The 22,132-nt window shown below is 43.0% G+C and overlaps 1 protein-coding gene across 1 annotated transcript in view; it reads left to right on the top strand.

Moving 5' to 3' along the window:
• Positions 1-2,978: 2,978 nt before the first annotated feature.
• mapkap1 (MAPK associated protein 1) overlaps positions 2,979-22,132 on the top strand; it is a 152,153-nt gene continuing 132,999 nt past the window's right edge. The window contains 4 exon segments of the mRNA XM_070439145.1: positions 2,979-3,164; positions 12,722-13,240; positions 17,946-18,035; positions 18,428-18,576. Of these exon segments, the coding sequence (XP_070295246.1) occupies positions 12,961-13,240; positions 17,946-18,035; positions 18,428-18,576 (519 nt within the window). The 5' untranslated portion in view covers positions 2,979-3,164; positions 12,722-12,960.

Genomic DNA, 22,132 nt, shown 5'->3' with positions numbered 1-22,132 from the left:
TCATGTCCAATCAATAGAATTTACCACAAGTGGACCCCAATTCAGTTGTGGAAACATCTCAAGGATGGTCAATGGAAACAGGATGCACCTGAGCTCAATTTCGAGTCTCATAGCAAAGGGTCTATTTACTTATGTAAAAACCTGTTTTCACTTTGTCACTATGGGGTATTGTGATGTCATTATGGGGTATTGTGATGTCATTATGGGGTATTGTGATGTCACTATGGGCTATTGTGATGTCACTATGGGGTATTGTGTGTAGATTGATGAGGACATGTTTTTATTTAATCCATTTTAGAATAAGGCTGTAACGTAACAAAATGTGGAAAATGTCAAGGGGTCTGAATACTTTACGAAATGCACTGTAGGTACGAGGTGGAGACGAGTACCGTAGATCAGCACAGCCATCCTAAAAAAAAGTGGTTTTGCACAACCTTGAGTGTACAATTGCTGTTCTACAAAAGGTTACCAACTAAATAAAAATCTTTATTTTAATACATGTATTCATAGGCTATTATTTCATCCCTTGATGAAAATACAGGCCTAATCAGACACATCTATGGTTGCTAGCCAAGCTTGCTGGCCATTCATTCCATCGGTTAGGTTGCCAGAGACGCAATGTAGTTGTTATGTCTTTTTGTTATTTTTATATGAACGTAATCCAGTTGCCGTGGTATATCAGACCGTATATGTCTCGTCGTGCCTAAGAACAGCCCTTAGCTGTGGTACAGTATATTGGACATATACCAAACCTCCTCAGGCCTAATTGCTTAACATATATAACAGCATGTGAATCAACATTGTTGTTTATGGGCAGGTTGACAGTAAGAGATACCATAAACCACACATGCAGAGAGAATTATACATCATACACGTCAGCTATATGGGATTCATTGTAGTCAGTGTGCTTGGAAAATATTACTGATATTTATTGGTATAACACTTGAAGTCATTGATTAAATGCTTTTGTACGATGTGTGAACCATATATCAGTCATGGTACGTAACTTTTTTCTGGTTCTATGGCCTGAAAAATAATAATGCATTTCACCCTCACCTGTTGTTTGTCAATCGCAAATATAGAATGAGTTATTTCCTAATGAGATTTACAATCTGCATGTCATTTATTTTCCCACTGCAGAGGAGAATAGCATGATGTTATAGCACATTATCACTTGAGTTTGATAATACAATGACACATATTTATTGTGTCTGTCCCATTCAGGTTTTAAAATTACAGTACAGATATTGGTTTTGAATAATGTGGTATTGAATTCTGCAATCAAATGAATAATCCCCTTTTTAATATGCATTCAATGGTTACCAACCACTGAAACATAACTAATAATATTTTGTTATGCCATATCCCAACCACTGAAATATAATTAATTATATTTGGTTTTGCCATATCCCAACCACTGAAATAAATTGGAGGGTTCGAGCCCTGAATGGTGATTGGCTGACAGCCGTGGTATATCAGACTGTATACCACGGGTATGACAAAACATGTATTTTTACTGCTCTAATTATGTTGGTAAACTGTTTATAATAGCAATAAGGCACCTCTGGGGTTTGTGATATATGACCAATATACCACGGCTAAGGGCTATATCCAGGCACTCCGTGTTGCRTCGTACATATGAACAGTCATTTGTTGTGGTATATTGTGCCTTATTGCTTAATTATATTTCGCTCCCATACAATTTGGTTGTAAATCCAGATTTCAGGACCATGTTCATTATGACCATATCCTTTACACTGGGAAAAGTCTGGCTAATACAGTATTAAAATCATATTTTTTTCTATACAGTATGTCTATCGTGTCATAACACAGCAGGGAAAAAATACAACTGAGAGCTTTTAGCCCTGTGCCTGATTCAACATTCCAACATTAAATCATTTGAACATTTTGTAAATATTTCCACTTTAATGTTGCCACGGTTTCAAGCGAGAGGCCTATTCCCAAGTAAGGACAGACACTCTTTGTTGATACTCTCGCAATCCCTCTGAAACTGTTGCAGAGGTGCGGGGTGGAATGTTTTTCAGACTTTTCCCCCCTTGAGCTATACGATGACACTCTCTTTTCACTTGASCTTGAAGTAGCAGCGTACCACTCCCAGGAGTTGAGGGAGAGAGGAGCTCCTAGTAATGGATGTAGCATTCATCACTGAAATATGCTCCTGTCAAAACCCCACTCTATATCCACAGAGCCTGTATGAGTTCCCAGGTAGCCTACAGAGTAAACGGAGCCCCAGTCAGAGGGCTGTGAGTGGACGGTTAGTTACCACATGACATTTTTGTGTCATATGCAATATAGAAGTTATTCCTTGTTGTTATGGATTGAACACCCTATGCAAATGATGTATGTATGCATGCAGGCACAAACACAGACACTATTGCATGACACAAATGCATGAACACTCACACCAAAGATGGTTAGCCTACCTACACACATGCATAAACATAAACAAAAAAATGCATGAACACTCACACCAAAGATGGTTAGCCTACCTACACACATGCATAAACATAAACAAAAAAATGCATGAACACTCACACCAAAGATGGTTAGCCTACCTACACACATGCAAAACACTCTCACAAACACGTACTGTATAATGCTATGGACAGACAAGCTTGCATTCACACATATGCCTATTTCTCTCATCATACATACTGTCTCTTAACAAATGTGTGTGATGATAAGTTTGCACACTATATAAATATTAAAGAAAAAATATAAATATTAAAGAAAATTTGCTGCAATCTACACTATGAATTTCAAACCTAATTGTAAAGAAAATGCAAAGTTGTTCAATTCTCTGTGACTGTTCATTGCAATTTATTAATTGGCTATAGGTGAGCGTTTTGATTATTTCCTTAAATATTATTGGTTTAGCCAAACGTCTGTCAAGTTTTGTCTGGGGTGTTGTGTTTGGGGATGGGTCCCTCCCACCTTGCTTTGACACTCCACTTCCGGTGTGTAGGAACTGCATCAACACTGTCAACAGAGGAAATACATTGTCATGGAGTTTATTGTTGATTTTCTAAGAGTTAAAGTTTTTATTTTAGCGTTATTGAAATGAGACACTGTAACTGGACGTATGCACAGATGGTACAGTGTATCTCGGAACTTTCGCTTCCTCGGATAAGGCATGCATAACGGTAGGTTAGCAGGTTTGTAAGGCACAAATACCTAATAGTAGCTAGCGCAAGCCAGGGCCTTGCTAACGTTAGCTAGTTAGAGTAAAATTAACATTAGCTAGCTAGTTTAGCCTCTGTTTATTAGGATTTATAGAACTACAGTAGTTAGATAAGTGTTTACGCTTGCTCGTTTACATATTTTGGTTATTTCGACAAGCTCCATCTAGATAGCTACCTAGCTAAAGTAACCTAAATATATGCAGATAGCTAGCTAGTTAGCGCGCGAGTCGCTAACTTACCTTGGCTAAACCCCTGGCATCACCACCAAACAACATAGTAGATAGGTACTATACCCAATTTGCGAGCTAATTTACTAACTTACTATCTTCTACCGGCTATCGTGGTTACTGCCGTGTTTTGCACAAATGATGATGATGATGATGATGCTGCTGTTAGCTTGCTAACGTTACTGCCTAGACAGTGTGCAGTGGGTTTGTAGCCAGTTAGCTACAAGCACGCGAGGAAGCTTGAGTTGTCTGCTTCGTTCGTATTACCGAACTCGGGGATGGGCAACTTTGATAATAGGCCGCAGTGGCTTGCTGATCTGCATACCCACACACATGCAGTCAGAACCGGCCTTAGCCTTTTGGGGGGCCTTTGCACCCCCCCCCCACCCCCACCACCTTGCGAGCAAAACACTTTAGGGGATCCCCCTTTTTGTTAATTTCCAGCAATTCTACATGTTTTGCTATGGGCAGTAGAGAAAATGTTGCAGTTTTAAAGCAAGTTTTCAGCAATTCTACTAATTTTGACAGGGGTGGACAGAAGATTTAGCAATTGAATAACTCATTTAATGTAATTCTTCTCATTTTCCCATGGGGCGGAGAAATTAAAATGAGCAGTTTTACAACAAATTTCCTGCAATTTTGCCATTGGTTGGAAAGAAATGTTTGCAGTTTTTAATGATATCTGAGTGAGAGTTACTATCAATCAGGGGGGGGACCCGGGTCCGTAATTCGACCTTGGAGACCCGGGTCCGTAATTCGACCTTGATCACTACAACTGGCTGCTAAACAAATTTACCAATCTAAAAAATGTTAGCTGACATTGGTGACAGTAAGTTGAGCCCCCCCCCCCAGCTCAAAGTTTCCACCCTGATACTATTGACCCATAGCTAGGGTGTCAGAACTGTGGGTGGTTATCAGCTAGCTAGCAGACAAAACAAATGTACACACTTTGTGGCAATGCAAGACACCGGTGACACGTTTGCACCACCTTTTCTGGTGCATGTTTAGGATGTCAACACTCAGGCTGTGAAACAGGTTTTCAGTTCAGTTATTGACTGTAAAGAAGGTTGCATTTTTTTGTTGTTGTTGAACGTTACAAAGTAAGCAGCTGCTAACAATCTGGCATAGCTAGTGTTGTGTATGTAGTACAGTAGAAGTCTGTCTCTCTCTCGCTCCAGATAATAGCACCTCTCCCGCCTCTGACTGACACTTACCTATGAGCCCCCCCCCCCCCCCCCCCCCTCTTTCCATTTAGCCTACTATAAACAGAATCTTCTGCTCCAAAAAAAAGTGGAGACTTTGTTGTTGTTGGGTATATTGGGGCATATTTAGCACAAGTAGGATGCGGTGGAGGAGAGTGATGCCATAGCCTACCTGTTGCTCACCTCTGGGGGGGGAAAGGACAGAAAGGGATTTGTCTCCATCATTCAAGAGGTCACTGACACAGTAAAGGGGCCGTCCACACCAAGGACGATAACTGTAACGATAACTATACCGATTTAAACTTTACATAACTATAAAACGTTGGCGAGCATTTACACTAGAGGACAGTTTAACGTTCTACTGTGCTCCTGTCAATCAATTGATCAACTATCCTACTGCACGCTTTAGGTCTATTAATAATGTAGGGAAACAGACCATTCAGTGTTTTGTTATAGTGACAACTACAAATAATACTTCAATGTACATGTAATGAAAAATAAGATAGAAACTCATATTTAAATGTAGCAATTCGACAACAAACGCAGCTTATTAAATAACATTTTATTTGTCACATGCTCTGAATACAACAGATGTAGACCTTACAGAGAAATGCTTACTTACAAGCCCTTAACGAACAATGCCCTTTTAAGAAAAATAAGTGTTAACCTCTCTTGGGTACGTGAGACGTTAGCGTCCCACCTCTTCAGCAGCCAGTGAAACTGCTGGGCGCCAAATTCAAATACAGAAATTCTCATTATAAAAATTCAGAAAACAAAACATATTTTACATAGGTTTAAAGATTAACTTCTTGTGAATCCAACCACGGTGTCAGATTTAAAAAATGCTTTACGGCAAAAGCATACCTTATTATTTGAGAACATAGCCCACTAGACAAATCATTACAAACAGTAACCAGCCAAGTAGAACAGTTACACAGTTACACAAATCAGAAATAGAGATAAAATTAATCCCTTACCTTTGATGATCTTCATATGGTTGCACTCAGCGGACATTCATTTACTCAATAAATGTTCCTTTTGTTCGATAAAGTCTCTTTATATCCAAAAACCTCAGTTTTGTTCGCGCGTTTTCTTCAGTAATCCACAGGCTCAAACGCAGTCAAAACAGGAAGATAAAAAAATCCAAATTGTATCCGTAAAGTTCATAGAAACATGTCAAACGATGTTTATATTCAATCCTCAGGTTGTTTTTAGCCTAAATAATCGATAATATTTAAACCGGACAATAACGTTATCAATTTAAAAGGTAAACAAGAAACGCACTGCCTCGGTCCCGCACATGAAAAAGCTCTGTGACACTTTACGGTCCACTCATTCAGACTGCTCTTACTTCTTCATTTTTCAGAATTCAAAAAACTACTTCCTGAATGGATTTTTCTCAGGTTTTCGCCTGCCAAATCAGTTCTGTTATACTCACAGACACTATTTTAACAGTTTTGGAAACTTTAGAGTGTTTTCTATCCAAATCTACCAGTTATATGCATATCACATCTTCTGGGCCCGAGAAGCAGGCAGTTTAATTTGGGCATGGAATTCCATCAACAATTCCGAAATGCTTCCCTACCTAAGAGAAGTTTTAAGTAAAAATGTAATAAATAATTAAAGAGGCAGCAGTAAAATAACAGTTGCAAGCATACTACAGGGTGGTACATACGAGTCGAATGTGCACGGCACAGTTAGTTGATGGTAAATTGAGCGGTAATCTGTACTCTGTAGTAGAGTTAAGTTGACTATGCATAGATAATAAACGAGAGTAGCAGCAGTGTAAAAGGAGGGGGTGAGCGGTTGATGCGATTCGCCACCTGATTACCAGGTGCGAATCGCATCTCTGCATGTTTGGCAGACATGATCAGTGTGGATTGAACGGATCACCACTCAATGCTGAACCTCGGCAAGACGGAGCTGCATCCTTCCTCCGGGAGACTGCCCGGTCCATGATCTCCCATCACGTTGACAACTCCATTGGTGTTCCTCTCCCAGGTGACTACAGAACCTTGGCGTGATCCTGGACAACACCCTGTCGATCTTCTCACTAACTAGCGCGGTGACCCGATTCCTGTAGGTTAGTCTCCACAACATCGCAGAGTACGACCCTGCCCTCACACAGGAAGCGGCGCGAGGTCCTAATCCAGGCAACTTGTCATCTCCCGTCTGGATTACCGGAACTCGCTGTTGGTGGGCTCCCTGCCCTGTTCCATTAAACCCCTACACCATCCAGAAATGCCGCAGCACCCGTCTGGTGTTCAACCTTCCCAAGTTTCTCTCACGTCACCCCGCTCTCCGCTCTCTCACTGGCTTCAGTTGAAGCTCTCATCCCTACAACACCATGGTGCTTCTCTACGGAGCTGTGAGGGGAACGGCAACCTCCGTACCTTCAGGCTCTGATCAGGCCCTACACCCAAACAAGGCACTGCGTTCATCCACCTCTGGCCTGCTCGCCTCCCTACCTCTGAGGAAGTACAGTTCCCGCTCAGCCCAGTCAAAACTGTTCGCTGCTCTGGCACCCGAATGGTGGAACAAACTCCTCACGACGCCAGGTCAGCGGAGTCAATCACGCACCTTCCGGAGACACCTGAAACCCCACCTCTTTAAGGAATACCTAGGATAGGTAAGTAATCTTCTAGCTTCCTGTTGTGTTTGAGAAGTCAAAGCCCTTTGATGAAATATCTGTACAGCTGCCACTGCTTGATTTCCTTGCATTTTTTCTCCTGTCTGTTTTGACAATCTGCTCCTCCCCCTCTTCGCCAAGCAGAGCAGGCAGGTCCGTTGTCCTAGGGACTCCAAACGCCAGTGCTGTTCTTCCTTCAGACAAGCATGCGGCAACTTTTTTCATTTGCACAATGTCTCTCGTTCACATTCGCATGTAAATGTTCAAATACAACAAAATGACATGTCGGTTAGCTTTATGATCTGGATTGTCTGTCTTTGCAATTTAGTTCATTTTCATTTGTGCACATTATCATATGGGCTTGCAGCCTCAGTGGAAATTCACTATTACTTGTGCTCATTTTGTTAGAATTCTGGTAATAGATGCCCAATGGCTTTCTTAGCTTTTTTTTGCGCACCCTTGTGTACTAAGCAGTAATAGGATAAATCCCGGGATGAGAGAAGGATTGTATGACGATATGAAATACAGCTCAACCCAAGTATGTATCGACAATGTATATGTAACTGATAGATAGCGCAACATACAAACCACACACTCTACTACAACACACACACCACACACACACACACACACACACACACACACACACACACACACACACACACACACACACACACACACCACACACACACACCCACACACACACACACACACACACACACACTCTAACACACACATTATTCTTTAGTATTTCTTTATTTTTATCAGATTTTTTTTAAATGTCTGTGTTTAGTTGTTGTAGTTTCTTTATATATATACTGTGTATATTTAAGTCTAATTTCTATGTTAATGTTTTTAAATGTATATGAATTGGAAAGTATTTTTGTCTGTAATGTCTCGTTCCCCAGGCAGACTAGCTGTCACCGTTGGCTAATGCACCTCTCTGATTCAGAGGGGTTGGGTTAAATGCGGAAGACACATTTCAGGTGAATGCATTGTTTTACAACTGACTATGTATCTCCCTTTCCCTTTCCTAATGGGGATCCTAATAAAATCTAAGTCTCTGCATAATTCTGTTAACGTGGAATTGCCCTTTGATTAAGGTGTGTAAATGTGCACAGGTTCAACTCCTGGTTCTGGGGTGTAATTTTTTAGTGCAAACCGTGGCAAAACATTTTACAACATTAAAAGGTTTTGCAACGAAAACTAGAGTTTCTAATTTGAGAAATTCAGGTAGGTCCCTTCCAGTTTTGCCCCGTTTGCTTCTGTTGCGTACCTAGTGAATACATTCCTGCTTTCCCTGACTTAGCTACACTATTACCATCTAGGGCTGCACAATTAATCACATTTCTATTGACATTTTGTGTTATTGACATGCGATATCCATATAACAAGATGCTGTGATTAGTTTTTTGAGGGGAACGCTACACAGTCCGTTTTTATAGTTTATTCTGTTTTTCGTCTCCTCACTGCTTTCCCACACACCAAACCCCGTCCCTTGTCACTCAAGCAGTCGTAGTTGGCTTGACTGTTGTAATTCAGTCTCTCAATGTGAGTCTTCATGCTTCTGTTAGCCATTGCATGCAGTCAAAAAACAAAAACAAAGCTGTTTTCAACTTTGCTTCTTTCTATAAATCAACGTTTTCTGTATTATACTATTGGTTGGTGTACATTTATCTCTGCAAAACGCTAGTTAGTCTTAGCAAGAGCCAAATGTGCTTAAAAGAAAATCTCATGCTTATCTCTAACTAGCTAACTGGCTAAATAAATGCACAAAACGTGCAAATATTATGGAGCTAGGAGGGGAAATCTGTCTAGCAAATGTTAGCTCTAGTGGTGCCAGCATGTTGTTTGTGCAACAACGTTCTGAATCAGAGTGGAAGCATATTCTGAAACCTTTGTCTGAATGTAACATGAATTAAAATGTAATTAGGGTCCCCTGGGAAACACTGACCAACACTTTGGTTCCTAGTACCCTGTCACAACAACTCTTATACCTGGCTTTTTATTCGTTGTCATGCCAAACAACACCAATCATATAATTATATATATGCCATTTAGCAGACACTTTTATCCAAAGCAACTTATAGTCATGTGCACATTTCTTTTTTACATATTGGGTATCTCGGGAATCCAACTCACGATCCTGGAGACCCAAGTGTTTTGATCTAAAACGCAATTGAAATCGCAATATTTAGATTAAAAAAAAAAWAATAATAATTAGAGTTTTTGCCCATATCCTGTAGCCCTATTACCATCTATTGATCAGACAAGGTGAACGTATTCTAGCCTAGTTATTGATCAGGTGGAGTGAACATATTCTAGCCTAGGTATTGATCAGGTGGAGTGAACATATTCTAGCCAAGTTATTGATCAGGTGGCGTGAACATATTCTAGCCTAGGTATTGATCAGGTGGGAGTGAACGTATTCTAGCCTAGGTATTGATCAGGTGGAGTGAAACATATTCTGGCCTAGGTATTGATCAGGCAGAGTGAACGTATTCTAGCCTAGGTATTGATCAGGTGGAGTGAACGTATTTCTAGCCTAGGTATTGATCAGGTGAGTGAACATATTCTAGCCTAAGGTATTGATCAGGTGGAGTGAACATATTCTAGCCTAGGTATTGATCAGGCGGAGTGAACGTATTCTAGCCTAGGTATTTTTTGCTTCCTTCATGGTTTACAGATGACATAGGCCAGGGCTCTCCAACCCTGTTCCTGGAGAGCTACTGTCCTGTAGGTTTTCACTCCAACCCTAGTCTAGCACACCTGATTCTAATAATTAGCTGGTTGATAAGCTGAACCAGGTTAGTTACAACTGGGGTTGGAGCAAAAACCTACAGGGGGGCAGTTCTACAGGAACAGGGTTGGAGACCCCTGACATAGGCTGTTCTGTGTTCTCCTCTTCCCTTTCCACGTCATGATAGGACTTCTAAGGCCGGGCGGTCTGTCTGATAAGACTTAAGTTTGCAATTGACACCACTTCATCACCTGCTTACGACTGCTAGAGTGTTTTCGCAGTGACAGCTTGAGGGACGCACAGGTTCCACGGAAAGCGGGAGAGGTGTTGTCATATTTCACCAAGGCATCCCTCAGCAAAGCCATAATTATTTAATTACCTTTTTAATTAGCCAATTAGCATTGCTCTATAGTTATGTAATGCTATGTGCCAGTCTAAGTGAGATGGTGCTGGAGTAGTAGGCTAGATTAACAGTTGTGTTTTCCTACTAGAAGCTAACATATAGCAGGTTTTGGATTCTCAGACTGTTTCGTGGGTGCTGAAGGAATTCTTATTGTATTCCACCTAGAACTCTGTCTCCGTGCCTGCTCCCTTTGTTCTATTTGGGGTGTCTTCTACTTGATCTGAGGCCGTTTGAGATGAAACTGMCAATCAGAGTTATGTAACCATGGACAGATTGGTTTTAGTTGGCGTGCAGCACGTTTTCCTTGCATTAGGCTCTCGACTTAGGCTCCATCAACCATCTTTTTTGTTAGTGCTCATATCTTTTCACCAGATTTTAGGCCTAGTAAACATTTTCCCATTGTATTCAGATTCAGAAGGGAATCAAAAACAAACACTTACTCTCTTTACCTAATGTCTTATCTTTATTTTACATTTGGTTCCCACCTTTTTTTCTCATTTCCTCTAGAACAGGCATGGGCAACTTTGATGTCGGTGGGAGGGGTTCACAAAACATCTGAACTCACCTTGGAGCAAAACATTTTAGCGGCTCCCCTCTTGACAGCGAAGACAAGAACGACAACAAATATTTGAACTTTTAATTTCCTGCAATTCTACACATTTTTCCATGAGGTGGAGAGAAGATTTTGCCATTTTCAAACTCATTTCATGCAATTCAATTTTTGTTGTGGGGCGGAGAGAGAAAATGGCTGATATCTGATTATCAATGGGGCCCACCCCCTCGTCGGATATTCGACCATGCTTAATTCAAGTTCAGTTACTTTTCTATATATTGAAAAGTATGCGACACCCGTTGCTGACAGGAGTTTAAAATCAAGCACACGGCCATGCAATCTCCATARACAAACATTGGCAGTAGAATGGCCCTTACTGAAGAGCTTAATTTTCAATGTGGCACAAGTCAGTTTGTCAAATTTCTGCCCTGCTAGAGCTGACCCCGGTCAACTGTAAGTGCGAAGTGGATACATCTTGGAGCAACAACGGTGCAGCCGTGAAGTGGTAGGCCACACAAGCTCACGGAACGGGATCGCTGAAGTGCGTAGCTCGAAAAATCTGTGTCCTCGGTCGCAACACTCACTACCGAGTTCCAAACTGCCTCTGGAAGCAACRTCAGCACAATAACTGTTTATCAGGAGCTTCATGAAATGGGTTTCCATGGCCGAGCAGCCGCACACAAGCCTAAAAACTCCATGCGCAATGCCGTAAGTTGGCTGGAGTGGTGTAAAGTTCGCCGCCATTGGTCTCTGGAGCAGTGGAAACGCGTTCTCTGGAGTGATTAATCACTCTTCACCATCTGGGAGTCTGACGGCCGAATCTGGGTTTGGCGGATGCCAGGAGAACACTACCTGGCTGAATACATAGTGCCAACTGTAAAGTTTGGTGGAGGAGTAATAATGGTCTGGGCCTGTTTTTCATGGTTCAGGCTAGGCYCCTTAGTTCCAGTAAAGGTAAATCTTAACGCTACAGCATACAATGACATTCTAGACGATTCTGTGCTTCCAACTTTGACAACAGTTTGGGGAAGACCCTTTCCTGTTTCAGCATGACAATGACACCGTGCACAAAGCGAGGTCCATACAGAAATGGTTTGTCGAGATCAGTGTGGAATAACTTGACTGGCCTGCATAGAGTCCTGACCTCAACCCCATTAAACACCTTTGGGATGAATTGGAAGGCCGACTGCGAGCCACGCCAAATCGCACAACATAAGTGTCCAAACTCACTAATGCTCTTGTGGCTGAATGGAAGCAAGTCCCCGCAGCAATGTTACCAGAAGAGTGGAGGCTGTTATAGCAGCAAAGGAGGGACCAACTCTATATTAATGCCCACGAGCAGGTGTCCACATACTTTTGGTCATGATATGTAGCTGGTCTCTAGACTAACTTACCAATCTAAAAATGTTTTGCTGAAATGGGCTAATTGAATGACTGTCAGTGACTGTCATAACATTAGAACTGCTGATGAAAAACCACATTGCCAGATTGCACCTAGTATTCTAATTCTCAACAGTCAGTTGAGACCCTGACTGAGTTCCTAAAAAAACGAAGTATTGATCCACAGGCCTACAAAAAGTTGTCTGTCCACCAACTGCTCACCCCTGCTCTAAGAAAGAAACTGGTGTAAATGCTTCGCTCTTAAACTGGTGTTTAGTCAGAAGAAATATGGAGAACGTGGCTAATGAACTGAATATATAATTTCCCGTCCTTGAATTGCATATTGTGGTCAGACACTAATCTCTCCTAACTCTGCCCCAACAGGCCGGCACCCATGTCCCATGGAGAGGAGAAAATAACCCCGAAGAGGAGAAGGAAAAAGAAGACGTCTCTGTTGCCCGGCTCCTAAAGTGATCAAGCACCCTCAGAGAGAGAGAGAGAGAGAGAGAGATAGAGAGAGAGGGTAATAAAGACAGAGGGAGAGTGTAAGGAGGAGGAGGTAAGGAAAGATCGAAGGGGGAAAGAGGGTTTAAACAGAAACAAAGCAGTGAAACGAGCAAACAATGGCTTTCTTGGACAACCCAGCCATTATCTTGGCCCACATCCGGCAGTCCCATGTGACCAGCGATGACACGGGCATGTGTGAGATGGTGCTAATCGACCACGACGTGGACCTGGAGAAGTGGCAGCTGGCCTCGGTGCCCGGCAGCAGCGGGGGTTCACTGGGTTCGGGCTCCCTAGGCGAAGGGGGCAGCGGAGGGGAGAACCCGGGCTGCGACCTCTCCCAGTCATTGGACATCACCTCCAGCTGGGACTTTGGCATCCGCCGGCGCTCCAACACAGGTAAACAATAGGGGGCTCTGACTGTGGCAGGAGAACCAGTTAGTGGACGAGCGAGCTTGTTTGTTGGGGCCTGCCGTGTGGAATCCAGATCAGTGGTTTACTCACAGAGGCTAGTTGGCCAGTGGTGTGGTGCTTTTTGTTATAGAAGGCAGCAATACAACAGGTTAATGCAGTACGTTTAGTAAAGAGACTACTAAGCAGGCTGGGGTCACTTCCTAATTAGCCTTGTGAATGAATTGCAGAAGTCCACATAGAAAATAGTGGTCAATATGTCATTCTCTTCCTGAATTAATTGGAATAGAATTGACCCCAGCAATGCTGTAAAGTCTGTCTTTGAAAATCACATGTATTACCCCATGAACACGCTTATATAAACCACCAGGGAAATATGAATGTTGTAAATAATTATACAATTAGACTAAATAAAAGTTTATCTCTGACAAAAGCCTGGTGTTAATCAGACGTGGGTTTCAAAAGTATTTTGTTTTCTTACGAGTACTTTGAGTGTTTGAGCAAGCCTGCTTGGAGTGCTAGGTGGGTGGGGTTTACACTTTTGGAACTATTCCATTTGTTCCCTTGCATCAGGCAAGCTAAAGTATTTGAAATAAAAACAAATACTATTTGAACCCAGGCTTGGGGTTTATTGACCATGTTACCCCAGAGGAATTGTGTTGGTTGGGTGCACCGAGCAGAACTCAGTTGGGCCTAGTGGCTGTGAAAGTGGTGTTTAACAGAGGCTGCTTGGTACACGCTGCTCATTTCATGTCCCTGGGCTTGTGATTTTCAGAGGTGGACGTTTTGATATTTACACGTTTACTTTGAATGCTTCATTTGGTCATTGGTAAACTTAGCATTGATGTTTCTATTGCCAAAGAGCTCTAAATTTGTTTCATTGGACCACAGAACATTTCCCCATTTTAGACTTGTTTCGATGGGTTTTCGTAAAGTTCAAATGGGGGGGGGGGTTCTTGTCTCTTTCAGCAGTGGGGTCCTATGTTTACCAATGACAAAATGAAGCTTTCATTGAAAATAACACCCTCCCTACAATCAAACATGGGGAGGTTTGGTAATACTGTGGGGTTGCTTTGCTGCCTCTGGTACTGGGGGCCTTGAACGTGTGCAAGACATTAGGAAATTATCAAGATATTTTCTGAGGACAATTTTCAACCCAGTGTCCTAAAAACTGGGTCTAGGTTTTTGGGCCTTCCAGCAGGACATCAAACAAACATCAAAAAAGCACCCATGAATGGTTGAAGAATAAACACTGGCCTGTTCTGGAGTGACCAGCGATGAGTTCAGAGTTGAAAACAACARTTGTCAGAGGGCACCACTCAAACATTGACAAATTGATAGCAGTTTGYAGCTAAAGAGTGGGCCAAATTGGCCAGCAGAAAGCTTCAGCATGCACATTGATGGCTACAAAAAAGCATTTGTCTGCAGTTGTCTTCAGCAAAGGCTATTGAACCAAGTATTAGCTATTGGTTGCCAATCATTTTGTCAATACCATTGGTTTTTATTTTCTTAATTCTAATTGTAATCTTAAGTGACCCCGAAAAAACACATTTCTGTAGTCTTGACAATCCAATACCAATGTGTAGAGACAAAAAGGTTTTTCAAATTTCAACTCATTTGAGGAGAATTGTATTTATTTATTTTTAATTGAACCTTTATTTAACTAGGCAAGTCAGTTAAGAACACATTCTTATTTACAATGACGGCCTACACCCCGGCCAAACCCTGGACAATGTGTGCCGCCCTATGGGACTCCCAATCACGGCCAGTTGTGATACAGCCTGGAATCGAACCAGGGTCTGTAGTGACGCCTCTAACACTGAGATGCAGTGGCTTAGACCGCTGCGCCACTCGGGAGCCCACAAGAAATAGGGAATTATTTAAGAAAAGTGCAAGGGTGCCCGCTGCCGATATATTTGTGCTTCGCCCAGCGGAGGCAGGCCAGACAAGGAGGGACTGCAGGCAGCGCTGCTGCTGCTGATGGCTCCATGCTAATCTCTAGCTCTGGATGCTCAAATAGTGTTTATAGACCCACTCATATGTCTGGCAAGGCCATGGCTAAGAAGAAAGGGAACTGGAGTTTATCTGCGGTTTAGAAGCGATACATTGTGTTTGGTTTGCAGTGCCACTTTAGTACAGTCAACAAAACACCACTATACTGAGAAGGATTCTTATTTTGTGAACGATTTTACGCCAATGTTTGGGGTCAGGATGAGGGTAGGCTGTGTTTTTAAAAATGTATTTTTATKTAACCTTTTATTTAACTCGGCAAGCCAGTTAAGAACAAATTCTTATTTACAATGACGGCCTAGGAACAGTGGGTTAAACTGCCTTGTTCAGGGGCAGAACGACAGATTTTTTTTTACCTTGTCAGCTCGGGGATTCGATCKAGCAACCTTTCAGTTACTAGTCCAACGCTCTAACCACTAGTCTAGCTGCCGTTGTGAAGTAAGGAGGAGTGTATTGGACCTGTGGCCTTCCTCTTGGTAGGTTTCAAGTTCAGGTCTCAGGAACTTATTATCCAAGAAATTAAACCACGCTGTACTTGGTACAGTGAATGCTGATTGGTTGTGTCTGAAAATCAAACGGACAATAATATGTTTTCTTGGAAATAATTAAAGTTTGGGTTCACGGCTCCCGAGGCACGCCTTCATGGTCTACGACGTTTTTCTTCATGTCATAGTTTTTTATTTTTATTTAAGGCTTTCTTCTTCTCTTGATTTTACGGACGGTTGGCACAGCAGTTGTGGGCAGAAGTCAATCGGGGGGTTGCCGGGGCTTGATTTGTATGTAAATGTGAATTATGCCTTTTTGTTCGCTCTGTTGCCCAAATGAAAAAGGACCTGCCTTTTTGTTGTTAACCCTTTCACTCATGGACATCAGCTCTTGAGGACCTTGGAAGGGCTTATCAATGAAGTGTTATCTGTAAAGGTAGGCTAATGGATAATGTACTGCATGTTATTGACTAGCCATGGATAACATGTTATTGACTAGTCATGGAGAATCCTCTGTTATTCAATGAAGGTACGTTTTTATGATCACACAATTGATGGAGTGAGATTCAAGCCTATGATATTATGTATTCAACCTTACAGGGATAGGCTACAGTAACCCATTTTTATTGAACGGAGAATCTAGTCAGCCCACCAAATTGATGGGAAATTTGTTTCAAACGTGACTCTCAAGGTTATGTAGCCCGCTAAGCGAATTATGTGTTACTCGTACACACTATGCACTATAGGCTAGCCCGTAAACCTCCACGATTTCCATGATGTGGGTTCACTTGAGGCAGGAGGATGCTTGTGTGCTATGAAGCCCCTTCAGAGGTGTGCAAGGTGGCTTTGTATGGAATTAACTGGGAACCAATGAGAGTTCAAATGCCTGGAGCACAATTTGATCTATTGTGAGGTGCTTGGGGTTACTGCCAGAATCAGAGGGAGTCCAAAGGCCATCTGAAGTCTGGCTAGTAGACGATCTCCTTTTGGCTCCCTTGGCTCTTGTTGTGTTTGGGGAAGCAGTGGTGTTTTGGGGACTTGAGTGTTCTTCTGCCGAGACTTCACCTGAAGTGGCTGACTGTCTCACCAGGACGTCAACAAGAAAGACGCGAGAAACCAGGGGTGGCTGGTAAGAATCAAAATATAGGGGGGGGGAACACAAGTCTGTATAAAACCTGGTATAAAATGTTGTGACTGTTTGACTCAAGAGTGGCTGAAGTGTGTAGTTGTGTGTAGTTSTTTATGTAATACATGTATCACTAGMCACTTTAAACTATGCCACTTTATGTTTATATACCCTACATTACTCATCTCATATGTATATACTGTACTCTATACCATCTACTGCATCTTGCCTATGCCGTTCTGTACCATCACTCATTCATATATCTTTATGTACATATTCTTTATCCCTTTACACTTCTGTGTATAAGGTAGTAGTTGTGGAATTGTTAGGTTAGATTACTCGTTGGTTATTACTGCATTGTCGGAACTAGAAGCACAAGCATTTCGCTACACTCGCATTAACATCTGCTAACCACGTKTATGTGACAAATACAATTTGATTTGTTTTATTTTTGTCATGTAGCTGTATAGATCTATTTTTTAAATGTATTCTATAATGTAGATGTATGCCCCAGGAAGACCCCCGTCCAGGTAACTGCCATCGCTGCTGGAAAAAACATTGGGTCGGGTGGGGGTGGTCATCTGTGTTGGGCGGACAGGTTTGACAAGGCCCAGCGAGTGTTTCTAGTCCCCTCCAGTGTTCCTCTTAGCATATCTCACACCTCCCAAGATGTTGTTTACCATCAGTGTCCACCGGGAGAGTGTTCCTCTGTGTCAAATGTACTTTAAATAAACTTCCGTTTCTCTTGTCATTCTCCTTTTGTAAATGTGTGGCTGCATGGCCCTGACCAATGACAATGGTCAAAAATGACCCTGACCAATGACAATGGTCAAAAATGACCCTGACAAAGGTAAAAAATGACCCTGACCAATGACAATGGTAAAAAATGACCCTGACAAAGGTAAAAAATGACCCTGACCAATGACAATGGTCAAAAATGACCCTGACAAAGGTAAACAATGACCCTGACCAATGACAATGGTCAAAAATGACAAGAAATACTTTGTTGATCTGGCTTTTTAAAATCTTTGTTTCATTACTTGTAAGCACTGTTTATTTTCTTATTTTAAAGCTCAAAGACTTGAACGGTTAAGGAAGGAGCGACAGAATCAGATCAAATGCAAAAACATTCAATGGAAGGAGAGGTCGTCCTCGCAATCAGGTACGCTACATTTCTCCTCTCCAGAAATATTTGCTGATAGGAGTTTCAATGAAGCAAAAGCTTCAATTGTCCTTTCTTTTTCACTGATCTCAGACAATTACAGTGCTGCATAGGGAATTCTCATGGAACCAGGAAATGGTTATTTTGCATTGATCAATCTCCACGTGATGTTACAACATCCGATAGCATGTTACAGAAACGGTCAAACCTAGCCTACTGTATATAATGAAATGTAATACTGTACAATAGCTAGGCCTAATGCTAAAGTCCTGTTTGACTTGAAATCCTGGCACAATCAATAACATCAGAGAATATAAGTAAGTTGTTCAATCACTCTGGGTTTCCGCCAATGTCTCCGCTTCATTTTCTGTCTCCGGTCGTTTCTGTCACAGCGGAGGACCTGGGTTCCCTGTTTGAGAAGAGGGACTTTAAAGATAGACCCAGGAACACTGGTACCAAGTCGACCCTCTCTCTCCGACTCGAGCAATGTCCCCAGCAGCTCAACAACCCTTTCAACGAATACTCCAAATTCGACGGCAAGGTAGGTGCTCCCAGATGTCTGGTAATATATATCTGATTCTGGTATAAAACTATGCCGAATTACTTAATGTATCTCGAAATCTTGAAAATGTTTTTTGTGCCGCAAAAAAAGACAAATCAAGTTTGATGCCAACCGGTGCCATGTTTCACGTGCATACATAAAAAAAAACTAGCAACCGTTCGCTCCTGCTCTCTAAACTAAAGATTTTGCTTCTTTTTCTGATTCCTCCCCAGATGCATCAGGCCTTTTCCCTGCTATGGCAATGTCATTTACAAGCACTTAGGCAGTAATTCTAAAACTTGGAAACCATCTCCGAATGTATATTGCAATTTTGGAGCAGCTTCTCATCGCTAATGGCACAGGCGAAAGTCTCTGAAGGCTTGGTGACCTTATTTCTGTCATTTTGCTCTTAGACTCGCATGATCCAGAGAAAAGAGCAGACTGGGAGAATTGTGTGTCGAATAAATGTCAGGGTGAATTGCTCGGGCCTTTTACAGGGATTTGTGGAAAAGAGCAAAGGTCGAGGCAAAGTGCCTTGGCAGCTCGCAGACAACCTGGTGGCTCAGATTAAACAAATAGCCTTTGATTCATGCCAAAAACGGCCTCTGCTGAAGGAACCAGGGGACGAGCCTGCCCTAGCCTCGGCAATATCCCCCAATATTAGAAATAATATTTACATTACAGATTACCTTTTATAATCCACCGCTCCCATCTCTTGTCTCCAGTTTTCTATATCGGCTTATGAGCTGTTAACGATTCATCAGAAATCCACCTCCACTTTTTTTTCATTGATACGTTATTTTCGTTCAACAATGAGGTAGTCGGTGTGTCACTTTTTGTCTCTCCAAGACATCTGGTTGCAGATTAGCCAAGTTCGCTCAAAGACACGTCTCCCCCGTCACCAGTAACAATAACAGCTGGGTTTTTTCACCGGTCGCGAAGACGTCACGTTTACAGTTGCACTTTTTGGAGTGGGAAGATGAGCGTTTTTAATACGGCTTGCGTTCATTTGGTTCGACGTGTACGAAGCCGGGTGGCGTCGGTCGTAGATAAAGATTCATTGCGGCGGTTTGATTTAATGCCCGGGTAATGAGAGGCGTCCATGTGCTCGGGCAGATGTTTACACAGACCTCGCCCGCCCGGCTCTGACAGCAGTTAAAAAGTATAGTCACCGTAATCGAATCTCGTGGCGGGCCGCGTCAGGGAGGAGGACACAGATCGAATTAAACTGCGTTTTAAGATTAATGTGTAGACAGGTAGAGCAAAGAACGATGGGCTTCTTTTTACCCCACCCCACCCAGTGTTTTTAAACCCATTCTTTGCATTTCCTGGAGGAAGGTCTTCCTAGAACTGTTTACTAGTGAGTAAATCCCCAAGAGCAATGGAAGTAAATGAAGTCTTTCTTTCGACTGCAGCTGTTATTATACTCTTTTCCAGTAATACTGAATCATAGAAAAGATGGACAGTTTTTTTATTTTTATCCCCTGGTTCTTTTGTCAGTGGAGAAAAATGATTGTAGAGATTAAAAGGAAAATGGGAGAGAGCAAGAGAGAGAAGCGATCATTAAGCCTTGAAAATGCAAATGAGGCTATCTCAGGAAATAATCGAACACGCTGTTCAATTGCTCAGAAATAACACCCCCCCACCCCCTGTTTTTATACCATTTTGTGGTGGTGACAGGATAATGGTTGCGAGGGGGACTATTGATATTCTCTAGAAAAGAAACCTATCAAGATGTGAAGACATACTATATGTAACCTGACTTGTTGACCATCAATGGCCTTTTTACATGGTTACATAAGACTCTTATTCACTTTGACTAATCTATCCACATAATGGAGCCCTTTTTACATGGTTAGGGAGCACTTGGGTAGTCTCTTGCCACAGAGCTATATTTAGGGTAGCCTCATCCCGACAGTGTGTCTGACTCTATTGATGTGTACCTGTGGCACGCACGATGGCCTTTCTTTTCCCCATGTACCCTCCTCCCTCCCAACCAGCCCCCTAACCAGACCTATGTACACTCCTCCCTCCCAACCAGCCCCCTAACCAGACCTATGTACCCACCTCCCTCCCAACCAGCCCCTAACCAGACCCATGTACCCTCCTCCCTCCCAACCAGCCCCCTAACCAGACCTATGTACCCTCCTCCCTCCCAACCAGCCCCCTAACCAGACCTATGTACCCTCCTCCCTCCAACCAGTCCCCTAACCAGACCTATGTACCCTCCTTACTCCCAACCAGCCCCTAACCAGACCTATGTACCCTCCTCCCTCCCAACCAGCCCTCTAACCAGACCTATGTACCCTCCTTCCTCCCAAACCAGACCTATGTACCCTCCTCTCCCCACCCAGACCTAGACTATTACCCTCTTCCCTCCCAACCAGCCCCCTAACCAGACCTATCACCCTCCTCCCTCCCAACCAGCCCCCTAACCAGACCTATGTACCCTCCTTCCTCCCAACCAGACCTATGTACCCTCCTTCCTCCCAACCAGCCCCCTAACCAGACCTATGTACCCTCCTCCCTCCAATAACTACACCTCCAAACAGAAATGTATCATTTGCCCTCGAGGAGGGTTTAATAGCCACCAAAACGCTAAAGTTCATTGGATAGTATGAACCACGGCCCTCAGTGGAAACAACAGGCCAGAGGTGTGTGGAGAGGCCCCCAGGGGCTGTAAGAGACCCACCACTGAAGACTGTCACTTCCAAAGGAGGCCTCAGAGTACCTCTGACCTACAGTTGATCACACGTTGTCATCGTTCAGAGGTGGTGGCTCGGTACGAAGGCACAGAACCCAAAGCTCCGCCTGTCAGACGGGGAGAATTGATCTGCTCGTTACCTAACAGCACCAACTCTTCCCTTTTAACGAAGGACTGAAATGAAGCTGCTACATGGCAGGGTGGCAGCTAGCTTCAAGGACCTTTCGTCGGATGGGAGTTGGGAAAAATGGAACAGTTCACCTGTCTAGTTTCCTATCTTTTGGTCTACCTAGGTGTCGAATGGGTTCCAAAGCTGGTCCCACTGCACATGAGTAGAGAGGAGCTCCATGAAGCTGGTCCCTCTGCACACATGAGTAGAGAGGAGCTCCATGAAGCTGGTCCCTCTGCACATGAGTAGAGAGGAGCTCCATGAAGCTGGTCCATCTGCACACATGAGTAGAGAGGAGCTCCATGAAGCTGGTCCCTCTGCACATGAGTAGAGAGGAGCTCCATGAAGCTGGTCCCTCTGCACACGAGTAGAGAGGAGCTCCATGAAGCTGGTCCCTCTGCACACGAGTAGAGCAGAGCTCCATGAAGCTGGTCCCTCTGCACACGAGTAGAGCAGAGCTCCATGAAGCTGGTCCCTCTGCACACCAGATGGGATATCTATTTACTCAGGCATCAGGCATTCACAGCTCATTGAGCCAAACGAAGAGGTTCTGGACAGATTACATGGCAAAAGAGTTGGTGTATTCCTCAATTTTCTAAAGTAACAGACCAGCTTCATTGGAGCTCTGTCTATCATGTGAGAGGGACCAGCTTCATGGAGCTCTGCCCTCTACTCGCCCACGG

This window comes from Salvelinus sp. IW2-2015, unplaced genomic scaffold, assembly GCF_002910315.2.
Source record: "Salvelinus sp. IW2-2015 unplaced genomic scaffold, ASM291031v2 Un_scaffold1436, whole genome shotgun sequence".
Classification (NCBI taxonomy): Eukaryota; Metazoa; Chordata; class Actinopteri; order Salmoniformes; family Salmonidae; genus Salvelinus; species Salvelinus sp. IW2-2015.
The sequence above is the reverse complement of the archived record's forward strand: the minus strand, read 5'-3'. Positions and strand labels throughout refer to the sequence as shown.